Source organism: Saccoglossus kowalevskii, chromosome 1 (genome assembly GCF_978046115.1).
Source record: "Saccoglossus kowalevskii chromosome 1, keSacKowa6.1, whole genome shotgun sequence".
Taxonomy (NCBI): domain Eukaryota; kingdom Metazoa; phylum Hemichordata; class Enteropneusta; family Harrimaniidae; genus Saccoglossus; species Saccoglossus kowalevskii.
Genome location: NC_140641.1, coordinates 5,332,041 through 5,350,973, shown reverse-complemented (window position 1 = coordinate 5,350,973; position 18,933 = coordinate 5,332,041). Strand labels below are relative to the sequence as shown.

Below are 18,933 nucleotides of genomic sequence, written 5' to 3'. Positions count from 1 at the left end.
CCGTGTTACTCAATGCTGTCAGTACAGTAATAAGGATACCTTGTTACTCAATGCTTTCAGTACAGTAATTAGGATACCTTGTTACTCAATGCTGTCAGTACAGTAATTAGGTTACATTGTTACTCAATGCTGTCAGTATAGTAATAAGGATACCTTGTTGCTCAATGCTGTCAGTACAGTAATTAGGATACCTTGTTACTCAATGCTGTCAGTACAGTAATTAGGATACCTTGTTGCTCAATGCTGTCAGTACAGTAATTAGGATACCTTGTTACTCAATGCTGTCAGTACAGTAATTAGGATACCTTGTTATTCAATGCTGTCAGTACAGTAATTAGGATACCTTGTTACTCAATGCTGTCAGTACAGTAATTAGGATACCTTGTTATTCAATGCTGTCAGTACAGTAATTAGGATACCTTGTTACTCAATGCTGTCAGTACAGTAATTAGGATACCTTGTTACTCAATGCTGTCAGTACAGTAATTAGGATACCTTGTTACTCAATGCTGTCAGTACAGTAATTAGGATACCTTGTTACTCAATGCTGTCAGTACAGTAATTAGGATACCTTGTTACTCAATGCTGTCAGTACAGTAATTAGGTTATCTTGTTACTCAATGCTGTCAGTACAGTAATTAGGATACCTTGTTACTCAATGCTGTCAGTACAGTAATTAGGTTAACTTGTTACTCAATGCTGTCAGTACAGCAATTAGGTTACCTTGTTACTCAATGCTGTCAGTACAGTAATTAGGATACCTTGTTATTCAATGCTGTCAGTACAGTAATTAGGTTACCTTGTTACTCAATGCTGTCAGTACAGTAATTAGGGCACCTTGTTACTCAATGATGTCAGTACAGTAATTAGGGCACCTTGTTACTCAATGCTGTCAGTACAGTAATTAGGTTATCTTGTTACTCAATGCTGTCAGTACAGTAATTAGGGCACCTTGTTACTCAATGCTGTCAGTACAGTAATTAGGGCACCTTGTTACTCAATGCTGTCAGTACAGTAATTAGGTTATCTTGTTACTCAATGCTGTCAGTACAGTAATTAGGGCACCTTGTTACTCAATGCTGTCAGTACAGTAATTAGGTTATCTTGTTACTCAATGCTTGTCAGTACAGTAATTAGGATACCTTGTTATTCAATGCTGTCAGTACAGTAATTAGGTTACCTTGTTACTCAATGCTGTCAGTACAGTAATTAGGATACCTTGTTACTCGATGCTTTCAGTACAATTGTCATTACTGAATGCCATCTGTAAATTTACTTTTTTTACATAATATGTCATTTTCATTGTTAAAGTACAGTGGCATTGTTAACAGATCAGCATGTGTGTGTTATATTTGTCGTAATAAATGAAATAAATCACAATTTGGAGATGACTGGATTTTGAGTTGCACAATAGTAATTTACTATCGTGCCAAATGAGTACATTCCATTACCACATGTACCTTATAATACCAGGAATAAGTAGCAGCTGTCAGTAGCATCCACAATGCAATGTAATTCGATTTTCAACGAATAGAATGCTTTATTATTTTTAGTTTTGCTCATTAGCATGTATTTGTTACGTATAATCTGATTGGTGGTTAGGGAACACATTCCAAGATGTCTTACTAGTCTTTCTTATTACAATTTACCTTGCAGAGTAGATTTCCACAGTTATTTACTACTATACATGTACATACTCAATTCCATCTTTGTATATCTGCACATTTTCACTCTTTACTACATTAAATACAGCATGTTTTAAAATTAAACAGCATGTAGCTTTCAATACCATGTATTTTACCCATCTTGTATAATAATGTAATTGGTGTGATGATAATGTACAGACCACACCCTCTGTTTCTGACTTTCAAATCTAAAAGAGTCTAAACCTTGAAACTTTAGTACATATTGAATTAAACATGTTACATCAAATTGATATCTCAAAATAATGTCTGAAAGAGAAAACAAGTTTCGGAAATGACTACTAATTGAGAATGCTTTTGTGAGGTCATTAACTGTATTCGTTCTATTTGAAGCCCATCTCTAATAGAAGTGTACATAAGCCAAAAATTGCATTTATTGTATGTAGAATACTCAAAATGATTTATTTTAACCGTATAACCCATTTGTTATTTATGTAAGCACTACTAATAGAGCAAATGTGGTATACTTGTTTGATGGAAGACAGGCATATGCCAAGGTGACCTGTACAGTTACTGTCACAAATGTAATCAATACTGATTTTGTTTATAAACCAGTTTGCCATGAAACTGAGAATAAATGTTTTCACATGCTGAAATCAGGATATGAAATCATGCAGGTGGTCTTGAACTCTGCAAATACTGGTTAACCGGTCTCCACTGAAAATAAAACTACATATGCTGTGTATAGAAACAACTCAAGGCTAGTAAACAATGGACATTTATGATTGATTTTCACATTATAATTTTTTAATAGTTTGTGATTTGTCAAATATGTCTGAAAAATTGCATCTTTTTTTTTAAATGATTACTACTACTATTAGGTTATTATTTTGTTGATGTTTGATAGCTTAAAAATTTAAAAAAGATTTTATAGTATTTTAATTTTGTCATTTATTAAAATTTGCGTATCTTAGATTGAGTGATTTCTAGCAAACTTTACAAAAATTGCATTGAGCCTCATATTCAGTGAAATTTATCAGCAGTCTTTAACTGATATGTGTACTATTGTAATGTTTAAAGTGTTAACTGTCTATTTCAATATTTAATTTTACAGGCTATACATTGCATGATATAAATTTGAGGTGGAGATAATAATGGTGACATATTTGTGTATAATACAAGACCTCTATGTGGCTGCCACACAATTCAGTTACTTAGTGTGTACCAGACTAAATATTTAAACAGCACAATTTAATTATTGTAAACTAGTCCATGTAGTTTGCTATTAAGTCACGTCAGTCTGTATTAGCCATATAACTTATTCTGTTAAGAGATTGTATATTGAGTCCAGAGCATTGACAACAACTGGCTGCACCGTATTGGATTGTATTGACCTAACTTGTTGGCTTAATCATGTAATATCCTAGTTTAGTTTTCTAAACTAAGCCCATGTATCATTCACATGTGACAATTTCCCAAAATTTCACCCGAAACATTGATTTGATTGAAAGTGATTGCTGGCATGTTTAGCAGCTTAATGTAACTGCACTATGTGGTTTAACACTATACTATCTAAACTATCGGTACCCCCCCCCCCCCTTTTATGAATTCAAATTTCATGTAGAGAAGCCTTTTATACATGTTGTTACATGGGACCAATATTGAACATGATGCATTGCATAGACTGTGGCAGCTTACAAAATTATCACAGTAGTCTTCATTATTGTTGTCTATATATATTGTAGCTGACCACATTTAAATAAGGATTTTGACCAACCATATGTGTATGTCTATACACAGTGATCTAAGGTGCTGTACATCAACGTTATCTCCAGAGCTAAAATCATCCCGTGTCTGGAGTTATCAAGCAGGTGAAATAGATAAACAATGGTCATGATTTGTACACTTTGCGATTCACCCCCCCCCCTCCATGTTTAATTGCACCGTTCTGTGTTCATTCTCAGTTTTCTATGTAAAAATGAATTAGCATTTCCATTTAAAATATTGTATTTCTTTGATTTCTATGGATGTTGTCCTTAAAAATTGTGTTTGCAAATTATTTGAAAAGCCCATACGCATTATTGTGATGTTTGACTACTTGTGAAAGTACAAACTGGAATAAGGTTACATCATGGTGTTTGATGACTACTTGTCAAAGGTGAAAGTACAAACTGGAATAAGGTTACATCATGGTGTTTGATGACTACTTGTCAAAGGTGAAAGTACAAACTGGAATAAGGTTACATCATGGTGTTTGATGACGACTTGTCAAAGGTGAAAGTACAAACTGGAATAAGGTTACATCATGGTGTTTGTACTTTCACCTTTGACAAGTAGTCATCAAACTGGAATAAGGTTACATCATGGTGTTTGATGACTACTTGTGAAAGTACAAACTGGAATAACGTCACTGATTTATAATCACAGTATGCTATGGCACCAGAATACATCATTTGAATATGCAAGTTGAAGGTTACTGATCCATTTTAACATGTTTGTATGCATCTGTATTTCAATTATGATGAAAACCCAGATTATATGTAGGCCTTTGTTTTAAATTATATTGTCGGTTTACTTGTGTTCTTGTTTTCTTTGTCAGTAGAATGATTAAACTTTACTGGTGTTATTATAGTATTAGACGGAATGCTAATAAAAGTTTATTGCAACACTATGGTCATTGTATTTGGAAGAGGGTACAGAGGAAAGTTTGGCAGCCATTTGTTTGCAAAAAAACATTTCAACATGTCTCGGGCATGTCTGAGCAACTAGTAGATTTCCGGAACTTTGATGAAATTATGCGTTAAGAACACAAACTGAAAATCTGCTGCAAAAATTGAATGGTTTCATTTTGAACTTAAATTTCCTTTATTATGGTTCAAAATATCGACTGGGGTATATGGTGTTGAGATACTTTTACTTTATCAAAATTAACCATCATCAAATGTGCATATGCCTAAATGCCATCTTCGCCAGCCAAGGACAGTTTATTCGGCTGAAGCCTCAACATTAAACCTTGGCAGATTTCACTATGATTTACTGTATGTCGCACGCCCTCAAAAACTTCGGCTCATTTGCATCACCCAATCAGAACTCGCGAAAGAAACTACACATTACTTTATAAAATTAAAATCAAATAAATGTGTTGCTAGCTTTTTCTCTGAAGGAGCTTACTGTTCATCAAAAGAAAGCGCTTAGTGCTGTATCTGAGGAAAATGACGTGTTCTTTGCAAACACTGCAACAAAGCAATCAGGTCAGAGGTTTTCAACAAGAAGTTGAAAATAACATTTTTATGAAAAATGACACAAATACTCACTAAAATTAGAGATTTAAGGTAGCGAGACTATTATTTGTGTTGAAAATTACGATTTTCACTATTTATTAATTGATGAAATGCACCATAAACTTTCATATGATAAAGTCAATATAACATAGAATGTCATGTAAGTTGGTTAAAATGTAGATTTTCTGAAGGGAAGCAAGGCAGCTTCAGTAGTGTTTTCCAAAATCAACAACACAGGTTTAATCTGTGTGCCTATGAGTTTCAAAGATAAACTCAAGACAGAGCAATGTTAGGATGTGTTATCAGTAGCTATCTGACACACAATGAGTGTTTCCAAACATTTGAGTGGTTTGTCTCCGCCCCTGTTTGTTTCACAGATTAGCATTTGCATATAAATGTGTCAGACACAAGGTCACACAGCCACTGAAAAAAATCATTGATTTTGGTGTTTTCATCTGCCGAATTTATCCAATTATAGCTATCCCATTTCTTTATTTTTTTGGTTTCCAATAGCCTTACACATTTGGATGTCCCTACACATGGTAAAACAGACCTTGATGGGAAAACAAATTGATTGTGCCGATAAACAAGCTTGAAAATCTTTGCTGTTACTTCATGCACGTTTTCTAGGAGTTTATATTTTTCAAAATACAAGGTCTTTAACAAAAAATAACGTATACTTATTGTCGTCGGATTAACACCAAATTTTCACAGCTTTAAGGTGACAATGAGAGGAACTTGAATGTGTCCAGACAAACTATTTCATCGATTATTTACCAACGAGTTGTGGTTTGGGGGCAATGAGACTAAAACAGTAATTGAAATTCAGGACACTATTTTTTAAAATGCGTTGCTTGAATAAAACTAACCAGACACATTCAATTTACCAGACTATTGAACAACTAGGAAAAGTGAAAAAAATACTTCTTATCGCCAGCATAAATGCGTAATTTTTTTTTTTACAGAAAAAGTAATTTTTCACCTTTGATTGAGCAACGCGTCGTAAAATGCAGATACGGGCATGCAAAATACACTTGTGAAAAGCTTGAAGTCTGGCGATTCTAAAAATATATACTTTCCCGGGTCTATTTGTAGTAATTTAGTCACAATTAGAAGATGAAAACAAGTATGCAAATAATAGTCCCGCTACCTTAAAGATATAATCATGAAAATACCAAATCTGACAGATTCAGCCAAGGTACCTACAAATAAAGTTACAAAGCAATCAGATTAGCAGTTTTCATGAAGAAGTTGAAAATAACATTATTGACCAAAAATATTTATCAAAATTAGAGAATTGAAGATATTGTCACAAAATCACCAAATCTGACAGAGATCCACCTGATGTACCTACATATACAATATCAAAGCAATCAGACTAGCAGTTTTCAAGGAGAAATCAAAAATGATAAAAATATTCATCAAAATTAGAGAAATGAAAATATCACAAAATGAACAAATCTGAGGGAGGACCATCCAAGGTACCTACATACCAAGTATCAAAGCATTTGGGCTAGTGGTTTTCAAGAAGAAGTCAAAAATATAATTTTTGACCAAAAATGACAAAAATATTCGCTATAAATAATTGAACATATCCACACGAAATGAAACAATCTGAGTGAGAACCACCCAAAGTACCTTCCTAGAAAGTTTCAGAACTATACAGTTTAAGGTTTTTAAGAAGTCGAAAATGTAAAGACGGCGATGGTGATGGACAATCAGTAATACTATAAGCTCCGCTAAATATGCCTGCATCCATCACTATCCCATCCTTGTTGGATTCAAGGAACCCAAGTTGTGCCTAAATTTCTTGCTATTCAGTGGGCAAGTTATCAAACCCTGTCTAGATTGGCAGTTGAAGCCATTGAGGTAGAAGCCAAGTCATAATTTTTGACAAAATTGGTCATAAATTGCATGACAATGTTCATTGGTTTATGTACATTCATGAAGCTAATGTCCCATGGTACAATGAAATGGCATTATTTTGTGTGTTACAGTTAAGTGTATTGACAAACTTGTCTCAATATTTCTTGAAAATTGCTATTTTTAGAACAATTCCATAGAACACAATGTTAAAGAAATAATGCATTTTTTGACACTTTTTAAAACCTAGATTTTTTAAATAATTCAGAAAAACAAAAAGTACTCCATCATTAACAATATATGATTTTTTTTAGCCTATGTCACCAGGCTACTTAAATACAACCATCATTTTCCCGAAAAAAAGGCTGGTGACCCCCAACTTTTTTTAGGTCAATATCGTTGTATTGCCTTGGAGTACAGTTTATTGCAAAATGAATAAATTCTGGGTATTTTAATTTAGGAGTAGGCTTCAATCTCAGATTGGGACACTAGACCATACACTCCAGGTGGAATCGTGACTTCACAAATCGACAAAGTTATACGAGAACAGACCTGGTCAGTAAGTTACAGCACCCTCACTGGAATGAGTGTATCCACCAGTGAGGGTGCAACAAATACCGCAGACCATGTCACGCTCTCAACCAAGCACAAACAATATTAAGGTCTGCGGGTTAAATGGAGAAATTAAAAAAAATTGGCTGATCATTATGCAAATCTGGTAATTATTATGCATGGTTTCAAGTACAAAGTAATCAGGTCTGTGCATTCTCGAAGTACTCTGTCACTGAAAATGGTTCTCAAGATATCTATTACTGATATACACACCGAAAGCTCATTGACTCCCTGTTGCATGCATAAATGAATAATTTCATTTAAACTCATACGACATGTTACTGATGCAAATAAATATACATGAATAATAGATTGAATACTTTGAAAAGATAATTTTAATCATGATATTAATAAGATAAATTCATTTGATATTCTAGTACAAAAATACAAATAACAGTAAAAACAAATAAGCTTAAAGGTGTACCATCTATGCTTGTTACTAAGAAATCTTTGCTTAGTTTATATGAACTAATACAGTAAATATATTTGTATCCCAGAACATTATAGTGCTGGGATATGATCACCATGGTTACCTGCAGAAAACTATTTCAATCCATCTATCTATGCATGGATGGATGGATTATTCTTATTTCAAAATAAACAGTACTATGCTGCAAGGTACTAGCTAGTTCTATAAATCATCTCAATATTTTAAGGAGACTTTCCAAACTAGATAAAAATAGCTGATGATGGACACCAACATTTCAATGGAAATGTTACAAATGAAACTACAAATGAAAGGTAAAAAGAAAATAATTTTTTAGCTGGAATGGTTTTGAGATGCCATGTGTATGTTGCAGTTATTCTCCATAAATCAAGTGATTAATGATCAGCCTCAGAAGCATCATCAAATTGTCCACCACTAACATCAGTTTCCATGGCGTCTGAATCTACGGCAGTGTCTGTTGGATAAACATACGATAGATCTATTGAGATACATACTCATGACACTATCAATATGACTAAGTCACAGTACACATGACCCACTGTCGCTTGCTCGCTTGCTTGCTCGCAATTTCTCACCTGCTAAAATAACCTGACCATTACTGTGTGCAATATCTATTGTATTCTGTGGATTGTTAGCACCTTCTAGAAGTAAATTTTCTATCCTGTGTAAGTTAGACTGGCCTTGTTCTGTAAGATGGTCAATACCCTCTGCCTCTGTATACCATTCATCATTACAATCTCCATCACCTCCAACCTCCAAGGCATCCTCTGTAATATACAACACATCAGCAGTATAGACAGATGTCTTTTATGTACAAGTAAAATAATAACAGTTAATAATTAATAATTAATGAAGTTTGGAATGCATGATTTTATATCCCCCAAAATGATGTCCATTTGGTTCAAAATTAACACAGAAATGTGATAAACATTGCACAAAAATTATGGCAGAAAAAATGATGGCATTCAAAGGCGATATGGACATGTACTTATTATGCTCAATGATTAAAGCATCCTAAAATACCTGTGCCATGATGTATTTGTATGAAGTTGTGAAAGTAATCAACCAATGCATTTTAGAGTAACGTCTTTGAACATCATTATTCAAAACATAGCATAACTGCTGAGAATCCATTGAGAATTTAGATAATTGTGAAATACTTAATTATCATATAAATTTTATTTTTGCTATTCTCGTAGAATTAAATTTCCAAAAATATTAACAGGCAAAATAAAATACTAACTGGATTTGAAAAAAGGCAGAAAAACTATACTAGTCACTTACGATTTATACACATAATATCAATGTACTACACTTATCTAATTGACAGATCTTGGAAAGCATATTACTAACATCTAGTTTCTAATATCAGCAGTTGATTGTCTCAATTTTGTTCACTTATACTATGTCTAATGAATATTTTACTCCATATCTTGAAAACAGCACTTGCTACCCAAATGAAACTTAGTTGATATTTCATAGTGATAAGACTAAATTTCAAGATGAAACTTAACCAATATCTTAAAAAATAAAAACATAAAACAAGGACAGACATTTACCCCTCATATCACCACCAGTCAGCCAAATTGAGAAGCCAAATGGTGTACATATTTATGTCTTAGGGCCATGTTTCGTAGACAATGACTACAGATATGAGGAATGAGCCAGGACAAGCACAATTTTTTGGACTGTTTGAGATGGGGTGTAAAAACATTAAAGCATGATTTCTTGTCTATACATTCATTTATTCTTTGGACCAAGGCTGGCCTAATACATACATATACAAACAGATAATATTTAAATCAAATTTGACACGACTAGTTAGTTAGGTATCACATGTATTACAGCCTATAGTAAAATGTGGCGAGATCAAATCAAACATTTTTACATACCATAATTTTCGGAATCTTCAGAATTAGTATTATCGTCTTCGTCCGGATGAAGTGCTTGACATTTGGCCATTGCATCAAACATTGCGTCTACTATTAACAGGAAACAAATGAACACAAGTTGATAAATTGTATCAAAATGTACAAGTACATGTTGAGTACGATGCAACTATTAAACAAGATCCTAAGTTATATCAAACTTTATATAAACTTACATTCTCCTTTATCAGCTGGAACAAATCTCATTTCTGTTATTGGTTCTTGTGTTTCATCATCACTTCCATCAGGTTCATTAGATAAGTTGGCATTAACCATAACATACAGACATTCATGTGGAAAGGCTGTTAAATCTCTTGAGACTGCATGAAGTGATATAGCAGGATATTGTAATGAAAAGCCTTTGCCACTTGTGTCTGTCCATGATAAACAACTTGAGAAATAACAAAACAAACATGTCAAAGTCAATTACATGGTCATGATATGAAAAGACAAAATTCATTGTACAGGTACTATTCTACAAAAAGTGAAATCTTGGATTAAACAAGTTATTGCATTACACATTAAGTTTAGATCATTGCTTTGTAAAATTCTCAGACATACACTCTTACTGGTGTAATCTCATATAGAACTGATTTAATTAGCGATGATTCAGTCAATGTGCAACTCTTAGAAATGTGATGTACTGTACATGTAATTTAGCTGACTTCATAAAAATACCTGGTATAACACATTGCTTGCTGAAAGCCTCTACGGATAGCCAAAAAATGGTATGGTGATAGGCAAACAGAAAACTGAAGATATCATCACTTGGTCTATCCAAGGGTTAAATATATCAAAGCGACTCGTCAAGCGGTTTTCAAGAAGAGAACAGGGTGCCATGGCTATGGTTGATATGGACACACCTACCTAACATTTATTTGGTACTATAGGGGAGAAATGTGCTACCTCAATATTGGATTCTGCAAAGGACTATGGGATAGAAAATTGAACTGTGGAGGGCGTTTGGGGTTGGGGGAACTCGCATCTTTTCCATTGAGCCCTATGTTAAATATCAGCTTTTTACCTCTCCTGTTTTCCAGCAACACGTTAGTTTTTATAAAAAACAAGCCATGCATGGCACAGTCCCCGTTAGTTATCGAAGTTAAGATACATAGTTTTGTTTATAGTAATATAGCTGGAATATAAACATGTCAGGAATATGATTATGATGATTGTTTAACATTTAAATGATTGACATTTGTATATGATCGTCAAACGAGTATTGAGAGATATTGCTCTGGAACAGCATTAATTAAAACAAGCCATGCATGGCACAGTCCTCGTTAGTTATCGAATTTAAGATACATGTATATAGTTTTGTTTATAGCCTATTCATTAAAACAAAATGGCCATTAGTCAGCCATTCTGAATCTGATCTGTATGATGTATGTGTGAAGTTTGATTGTGATTGGTCCAGGCATTTCTAAGATACAGGTCCGGATGCACGCACGCACGCACGGAAGCATGGACGCACGAAGGTCAAACATAAGTCCCCGTTTTCAAACCGCGTCCGAACGGGGACTAACAAAATCAGCCATTTTGAATACATGTATAATGAATATATAAAATTTGAACATAGTCAGTCAAAGCATGTCCGAGATATGGCTCTAGAAGCCCATTCATTAAAACAAAATGGCCACTAGTCAGCCACTCTGAATCTGATAAAATAACGTGCATTTGGAACCCGTAATGTCTAATGTATGTACCAAGTTTGAACAAAATCCATCCATAAATGTCAGAAATGTTTGATATTTGATGACTTTTTAGCACAAAAATGGCCACCATTCGACCATTTTTAATAGGATCGTCAAACCAATATATCTGTATATCTATGACATGATGTATAATGAATATTTAAAATTTGAACATAATCAGTAACCGCAAGTCAGAGATATGGCACTAGAACCACATTCATTAAAACAAAATGGCCGCCAGTCGGCCATTTTGAATCTTATCTGAAAAACAAAATGATGTGCATCAAGGTCCTATAATGTCTAACGTATATACCAAGTTTGAACAAAATCCATCTGTAAACAGACGAGAAATGCTTGATTTTGATGATTTTTAGAACAAAAATGGCCACCATTCGGCCATCTTGAATCAGATCGTGAAACAAATTGATGTGCATATGTATAATATCATGTATGATCTATGTGTGAAGTTTGATTGTGATTGGTCCAGGCATTTCTAAGATACAGGTCCGGACGCACGCACAGACAGAAGCACGGAGGTCAAAACATAAGTCCTCGTTTTCGGACTGCGTTCGAACTGGGACTAAAAAAATTATGATTATATTGTTGGACTTTCTATTAATTTTACGGGGAAGATTTTTTTTAGATTATTTACTGTTTTTGGCTGTAATCCCTATAACTGCATCTCTTATCCTGATTTACATTCAGGCATGTCAATGAGATAGTATGCACACATGCACACCAATCCATCCATTTGTCTACCAAATGGACTATTGTTGTCCGTAAGTTACACCGCTCACTTCACTAACCCCTATTTCAGGATGTATGTACAAAGGCCAATAAATTAATGTCTGCCACATCATGAACTAATAAGAGGTAAAGATAGCTAAGGATGAAACACATAGTAGTGTGAATCAGACTCCAGTCCTCCAAATTATATAAGTTGTGTCCCTATGTTCAACCTTTATCTGTACGTACCATTATGTTATACTAATGGGAATTTTTAAGCAATAGTTTCACCAATATCTTGAAAAATATTTGATTGTGACATAATGAATTGAACTTGAATTAATATTAAGATAAGATAAATATTTTAGAGAAAAAAGACAGTAAAACAGAGAGATCAAACATTTCCTCAGCAAATGTCACCAGAGCAGCGTGTAACTTGGGACCAGGGATATATTTGAGCTAAGATGTATGTAAAAGTCCAAAACACAAATACAAGACACACTTTGCAAACAATTGAAGGCGGAATATACTTTCATCACAGCATTAACTTATTCAAAAATAGCAAACAATTTTAAACTATCATAAAGCAAAACAGTATATGCATTCCATTATGACTTGTCTTTGTACCAACTTTGTACGAAATCAGTCCAGACATATCCGAGAAATGAGGTCAGATGTACAGAACCCAAAACACAAGCCCCTTTTCGAACCACGTCCGGAAGGACTATACCATTGTATTGTTGTCAACATGTTGGTGTAATTTATTATATACTCATTCCTTGAGATGATGTATTATTTTATTATGGTGGAATAAGTCATATTATTGTTACTGGTATTATCATGTGACAATGGCAACACAGGCAGGGGTCAAAATTTGAAAAACTGGTTGTCCACATGAAAATTGGATGTTTTTCACCCTTTGAAAATCCAGTCATTGTGGTGACCTTTGACCTTTACTATGTCAAATAATATACATTTCTGGCGGCTACAACATCAGTTCAAATTCAAGTTTGGATCTTGTCCTAAAACTTTTACTAAAGATGTAGGTTCAATAATATTATTAGTACCTGTTAAGTTAAATAAAAAATTCTATATTGTCATGGTTGTCATAATGGGCAACCAGTATTTAATTCAGTTGTCCAATTACACTAGTGGTTGTCCAACAACTGCCAAATTTTATGTTCGACAAGGGTACGATTTTTTTATGGGGTCTTAATATGGATTAGCTGTCAAGCCTACATAGGATATGATTCGTAAGCGTATGTCCGGCAAATCACTATTTCTATGTCGCTTTAACACCCAGAGTTGGTCATGTAATAAAAAGGTTGTTATCAGATATCACTTGTTCAGAAAAAGGTGCTTGATACTCATGATGTCATATTCTGTATTATCTGCTCACCTTTGGTTCTTTTATAATGCTAGTCTATGATGTCACTCCTTGATGTGAGCTAACCTCCAATACTGCTTGACTCTTGGTGACTGTCAAATTTTAATTTCCCATTTTGATATTTTGAGCATATTTACCTGGTTTTAAGTTCACAAATTTTTCAGTCAAACACTGAGTACTATTGTTATTTTACATGTTCATATGGATTTAATTTAGCAGATTTGAGTTATCAGTGAAAATGGTGAAATTAAAAAACAGTTAAAAATATATGCATTAACAGCATATGTGGTGTAGCCTATAGGTGGCAACAATTACATCTCAAATTTGATATTTTTTGCACAAATTATGTAATATATATGTGCCAATTTAAAATCCCAATGGTCCGTCTAGGACGTTGATTAACACTGAATTATGAACGCATGGACACATTGAAGCCTGTGATCTAAAATAATACACTGCGAATCACCTATAATAAATAAGATTGTGAAATGATTGTGTAAGCATGTTGTAGTGGTTCTACATCATTACCTTTCGGTTATAAATAACGTGCCTAATCCCATATCCTTTCCATCGATATTCGCCGATGTGTTTTCTTGTTTGTGTCTTATCCCTTCAGTTGGCGGTGGAAGAGACGTGACGACAACCATATTATATTTACAACTGTGCAGTCGAGCACATGAAACACACGATTTCCATACGCACAGCGACAGATGGCCAAACTCTCGCGGGGAATTCCTGATACGTAAGAACGAACTACGAGAGTTAAATTCACCAATCATCCTCTTCGTTACATTCAGATTCAGTAGATGCTAAGGCGTATTACTTAGGCGGATTGATAATTTCTATTTTTGGTTTATTATAACACAACACGTACCTGATAAGCACAAAGATACATATTTTAATTGACCGCTGACAAGTATTGATCCATTAGTACCAGTATTAGTTACCTACTTTACTCTGCAATGAAAAAAGTAGTTCTCATATGGCTATGATATTAGTTCATGGAAGTAGTAGTGTGTCTGTATGCTTCTGTGCAGGATGCGTAAGAGTACAAGGGTCATTTATTGTCCGTGTTTGTATTGTGTTATTTATACCGTACCGGTCGTATTTCGGTACAAAGAGAGCTCGTTCTTTGCACCTCTATCTCGAGTAACTGGTGACTTCGCGACACGTGGGTAATGACCGACTGTTATCATTGGAGCCACACTGTGTTAAAGGTTGACAAGATGTGCGGTTACAAGCGTACCTAAACCGCCAGGTCGAGTCTGGACCTCATCGATCGTCTGTAAATTTGTAATTACTTTCATCTGCCCGTGAAGCGAGCGTAATTCCTGTGTAACTGATCGACATTCTGTGAAGATGTCTTACTATAATTGGCAAGGCATGTTCGATTGGGCATATGGTGGAGTAGACCCCAAATTTGTTGGCTTTGGGGGTCCGGATTGTGCCAATTTTTTGGGAATTTATCAACGTCTGATCGAAACAGTAATAGTCACATCAATAGCCATGGTTGAAATGTACTATTCATGGATACATCTAACGATCCCAGAAGTTCCAAAAAATGATCAAAGTGACCGCGTTGTTGGAAAACGGATTTTACTAGTTATCATATGCCTAACTTTTGGTGTGGAAATTGGTTTTAAATTTGCCTCCAGGACCGTGATATTCCTTCTGAATCCTTGTCATGTTTTAACGGCAATACAGGTGAGTTGGGCGATGCAGTATGGTGTTTATGGTGTAACTGAGAGCATCCACATTCATTGTATCAATTGGATGTTTACTAACATTCGATGTAATCCATTGATGCTACTTTATGGATGTATATGCCTCGAATACTAACACTGATTCCAGCATGAAATTATGTAATATGATGATCATATTTAATGTGTATTTCTAATACGATCTCGTGATCCTAAAATGGCGTGACCGGCTGCGTGGCAATGTTTACAAGTTGTGAACGAGTCACGAGGCCGATATGTAAATATTACTCTAATCTTGTTGCATATGAACAAACCAACGTCTCTGTGACCCCACCCTCCAATTTGTTAACTATATTATTTCATTGATATTTCATACATAAGATGGTATATCGTTGACTAATTCAGTATTTTGTTGATATACCAAATTCAGATTATTTAGGTATGATTTCTCAATGGCTGAATATTTGCTTAAGAAAATATATAATAGTATTTTTCATTAAATTTACTGCTGCTTGTAATACAGTACATTTGCTGTATATGCAGACCTCCCCAACCTGCATAATAGTCATATATACTACGTTCACGTTACGGGATCTCGGCACGTGCCGAAATTTTTAATCCGTTGTGTTTGCAGAGGGATTGCAGCAGTTGCGTTCACGTTATTCGGGACCCACTTAGGACTGAGTCGGCTCGTGCCAAAATCACGCCTTCATTCGTCGATCTGTTATTTGGCCCAAACATGGAAAACGATACGCATATGATGATAATATTAATTGCTACTTTGAAATTATATCCATTTGTTGCTATGGTGTTTATTACGAGCCATCGTGCACATGAACGGCAAAGAAGATTCAAAACACAATTATTTTTTTCACATCAATGTAGTATTGCAAGAAAATAGCGGTTGCAGCAGCACATAAATATGCGTCGCTGACGACGGTTTGCATTCATTTCATTCATTACTACAGCATCCGACCATATACTAGTATATCTGAATTTCCTATCATCGTCATTTCATACTTGTGTGAATCAGCTTATGTTTTCTTAGATTTACCACTCTGTCCCGAGTCTCGGCACGTGCCGAGATCTCTAACGTGAACGCCACTATAGTCTAAACTTCATATTGTTTTGTTAAATACATGTGTACATCTACATAACAATTACAATTTGTTTTTAGTAGTTTTTTAAAAATAGTGGATAAGATTAGCTAGCAAAATTCTGATGCATTTTTAGCTTCACTAAGGGTGTTGTATTACAATAATAGCTTATCTCTATAATGATTGAATTTCTATAGAAGCGTATATGAACCAAAAATTGTATTTATACTGGTTCATTAAAATATTTTTTTTTTTAAATTTATTTTGACCATAGAAACACCTGAAATTTACACTAGGCCAAAAAAATAAATTTTGCTTCATCACTACTTGCATCACATACTTTGGTTTGAAACCTGTGCCTCACATGTTTATTGTTTTTTTAATTTTGGGTACTGATGAAGTGCGTTGCATACAGCATAATGGAGAAATATTTGCTCACTGTTTCACAGGATGTTTTGTCAAATCAACCTTTAATGCATATATTCAAAAGCATCATTTAATAAATGTTTGTCTAATTATAAAAAAAAACTGTCACTGCACCATTTTCAATTATCCCTAGAATGAGAAGTATATTTTCTTTGGCCTAGGCATTTGCTACTCATACAGCAAATATGGTATCCATAGACTGACTATGAGGGTAGTCGTGCAACATTTCATGGAAGCCTGCCAGTTTTAAAAGCTGGTAGTCACATGGCTATATTTGGCTATATCAGGTTTGGTAGGTGCTTAGAACAATTCAAACAAGTGTGAGGACAAATAAATAAATGTTGTATTCCTTGCGATAATTTATGAATTTGAGGGAAAACTGATAAATGTAAAAAACGGTTATTATGCTGTAAAATTCTAGTAGTCCAGACGGGTTACTTAATTTAGAAAATGGTAGCCCTAGGTAGGACGATAGTTGGTAAGTGCTTGGGCTACTGCTATTTTCGAGCCCTGTAATATAATTCCTGTGGTGGATCACTTTTAAAAATAAATTTGTAGAGTGACCTGCTATTTCTGCTAAAGAAGGGGGAGGGGGTTCTAGTTGCCAAGTGTTTTTATAACATCATATCTAGATTCATATGTACTTAGCGTAGGGTTAGCGTTAAATTTTGTTACATATATCCAAGACAGCGATTGTTCTGTTTGCAGCACAGCATTTATCGCATCGTCTACTGAAAGCTTCTACAGATACTCCTACTGATATGAAAGATATATAACAGTTTTTAACAGTCTGTTTTGGCAATAGGTAATGGTTATTCAGTGCAAATTTGATACGTAACTAAGTTCAGTTGGGTGTCTTAAAAGCTGTTAACTGGTATTGTCATTTTTCAGTAGAAAATAAAAATGTAGTGCAGAATTGTTTCCATAAGTTTAGAAATTCGAAAATATACAATTGTGCATTCATGTCACATGAACATAGAGTTTGAGGTAGAAACATGATGTATTTTGTTCTCTGTATATTGGAGACAGTGTTCTCAAAAGCATTATTCATGAATTGTTTCTTGTGAAAAAAAAATTAAAGCAATGTTTTTTTTCATTGAATACATTGAATATCTCTTTGTTATATTTTGCTTTTTTGGGGGACAGCTTTGTATAATCTGGGACAATAATATAAATCGTTAATGCTTTGTGTCTAGTGAGAAAACTGTAATAGAGTAGGACTACAGATTGAACAATTACCGTACACAATCTGGATTTCATGCATTCCGTTTTCCTGTCATGACAACAAGTTATTGACATGTGCAACACGTTGTTTAGACCTAGTAATTTTTTTAGTGTGATTATTTTTTTATATAACAGAATTTGTATAAATGTCATGTCATAGAATGGTTGTAGTGAATGGTATCAGGTGGGGTGTTTAGTCACTGGTCTTGTGGCCTTAGTGAATGGTATCAGGTGGGGCATCTACGAGTAGTCACTGGTCTTGTCACAAGTTGTGGCTTTAGTGAATGGTATCAGGTGGGGTATTTAGTCACTGGTCTTGTGACCTTAGTGAATGGTATCAGGTGGGGCATCTACTAGTAGTCACTGGTCTTGTGGCCTTAGTGAATGGTATCAGGTGGGGCATCTACGAGTAGTCACTGGTCTTGTCATAAGTTGTGGCTTTAGTGAATGGTATCAGGTGGGGTGTTTAGTCACTGGTCTTGTGTCCTTAGTGAATGGTATCAGGTGAGGCATCTACTAGTAGTCACTGGTCTTTTGGCCTTAGTGAATGGTATCAGGTGGGGCATCTTGTCACTGGTCTTGTGGCCTTAGTGAATGGTATCAGGTGGGGTATTTAGTCACTGGTCTTTTGGTCTTAGTGAATGATATCAGGTCGGGCATCTAGTCACTGGTCTTGTGACCTTAGTGAATGGTATCAGGTCGGGCATCTACGAGTAGTCACTGGTCTTGTCACAAGTTGTGGCCTTAGTGAATGGTATCAGGTGGGGTGTTTAGTCACTGGTCTTGTGGCCTTAGTGAATGGTATCAGGTGGGGTGTTTAGTCACTGATCTTGTGGCCTTAGTAAATGATATCAGGTCGGGCATCTGGTCGCTGGTCTTGTGACCTTAGTGAATGGTATCAGGT

General features: G+C 34.8%; 2 protein-coding genes and 1 long non-coding RNA gene across 4 annotated transcripts in view; 2 read left to right on the top strand and 1 right to left on the bottom strand.

Annotated features, from left to right (window-relative positions):
- The first annotated feature begins 474 nt into the window (after positions 1–474).
- Positions 475–4,277, top strand: LOC102803751 (uncharacterized). 2 transcript variants are annotated; one of them, XR_014929127.1, is made up of 2 exons: positions 475–3,940; positions 3,999–4,277. It is a non-coding gene; the product is annotated as an uncharacterized LOC102803751 (long non-coding RNA). The 2 variants fall into 2 exon arrangements; XR_014929126.1 differs by having other exon boundaries at positions 3,978–4,277.
- Positions 4,278–7,716: 3,439 nt separating this feature from the next.
- On the bottom strand, positions 7,717–14,332 carry LOC100366993 (methylosome subunit pICln-like). Its single transcript, XM_002741463.4, has 5 exons — positions 14,111–14,332; positions 9,952–10,166; positions 9,740–9,829; positions 8,423–8,614; positions 7,717–8,301 (listed from the first exon to the last, which is right to left on the bottom strand). The coding sequence occupies exons 1-5, from the start codon at positions 14,227–14,229 to the stop codon at positions 8,222–8,224; spliced, it is 696 nt and encodes a 231-aa protein (XP_002741509.1). The 5' UTR covers positions 14,230–14,332; the 3' UTR covers positions 7,717–8,221.
- Positions 14,333–14,619: 287 nt separating this feature from the next.
- The window catches only part of LOC100366840 (transmembrane protein 164-like), a 28,674-nt gene continuing 24,360 nt past the window's right edge, over positions 14,620–18,933 (top strand). The window contains exon 1 of the mRNA XM_085497889.1: positions 14,620–15,286. Within this exon, the coding sequence (XP_085354015.1) occupies positions 14,942–15,286 (345 nt within the window). The 5' untranslated portion in view covers positions 14,620–14,941. The remainder of the gene's footprint in view (positions 15,287–18,933) is intronic.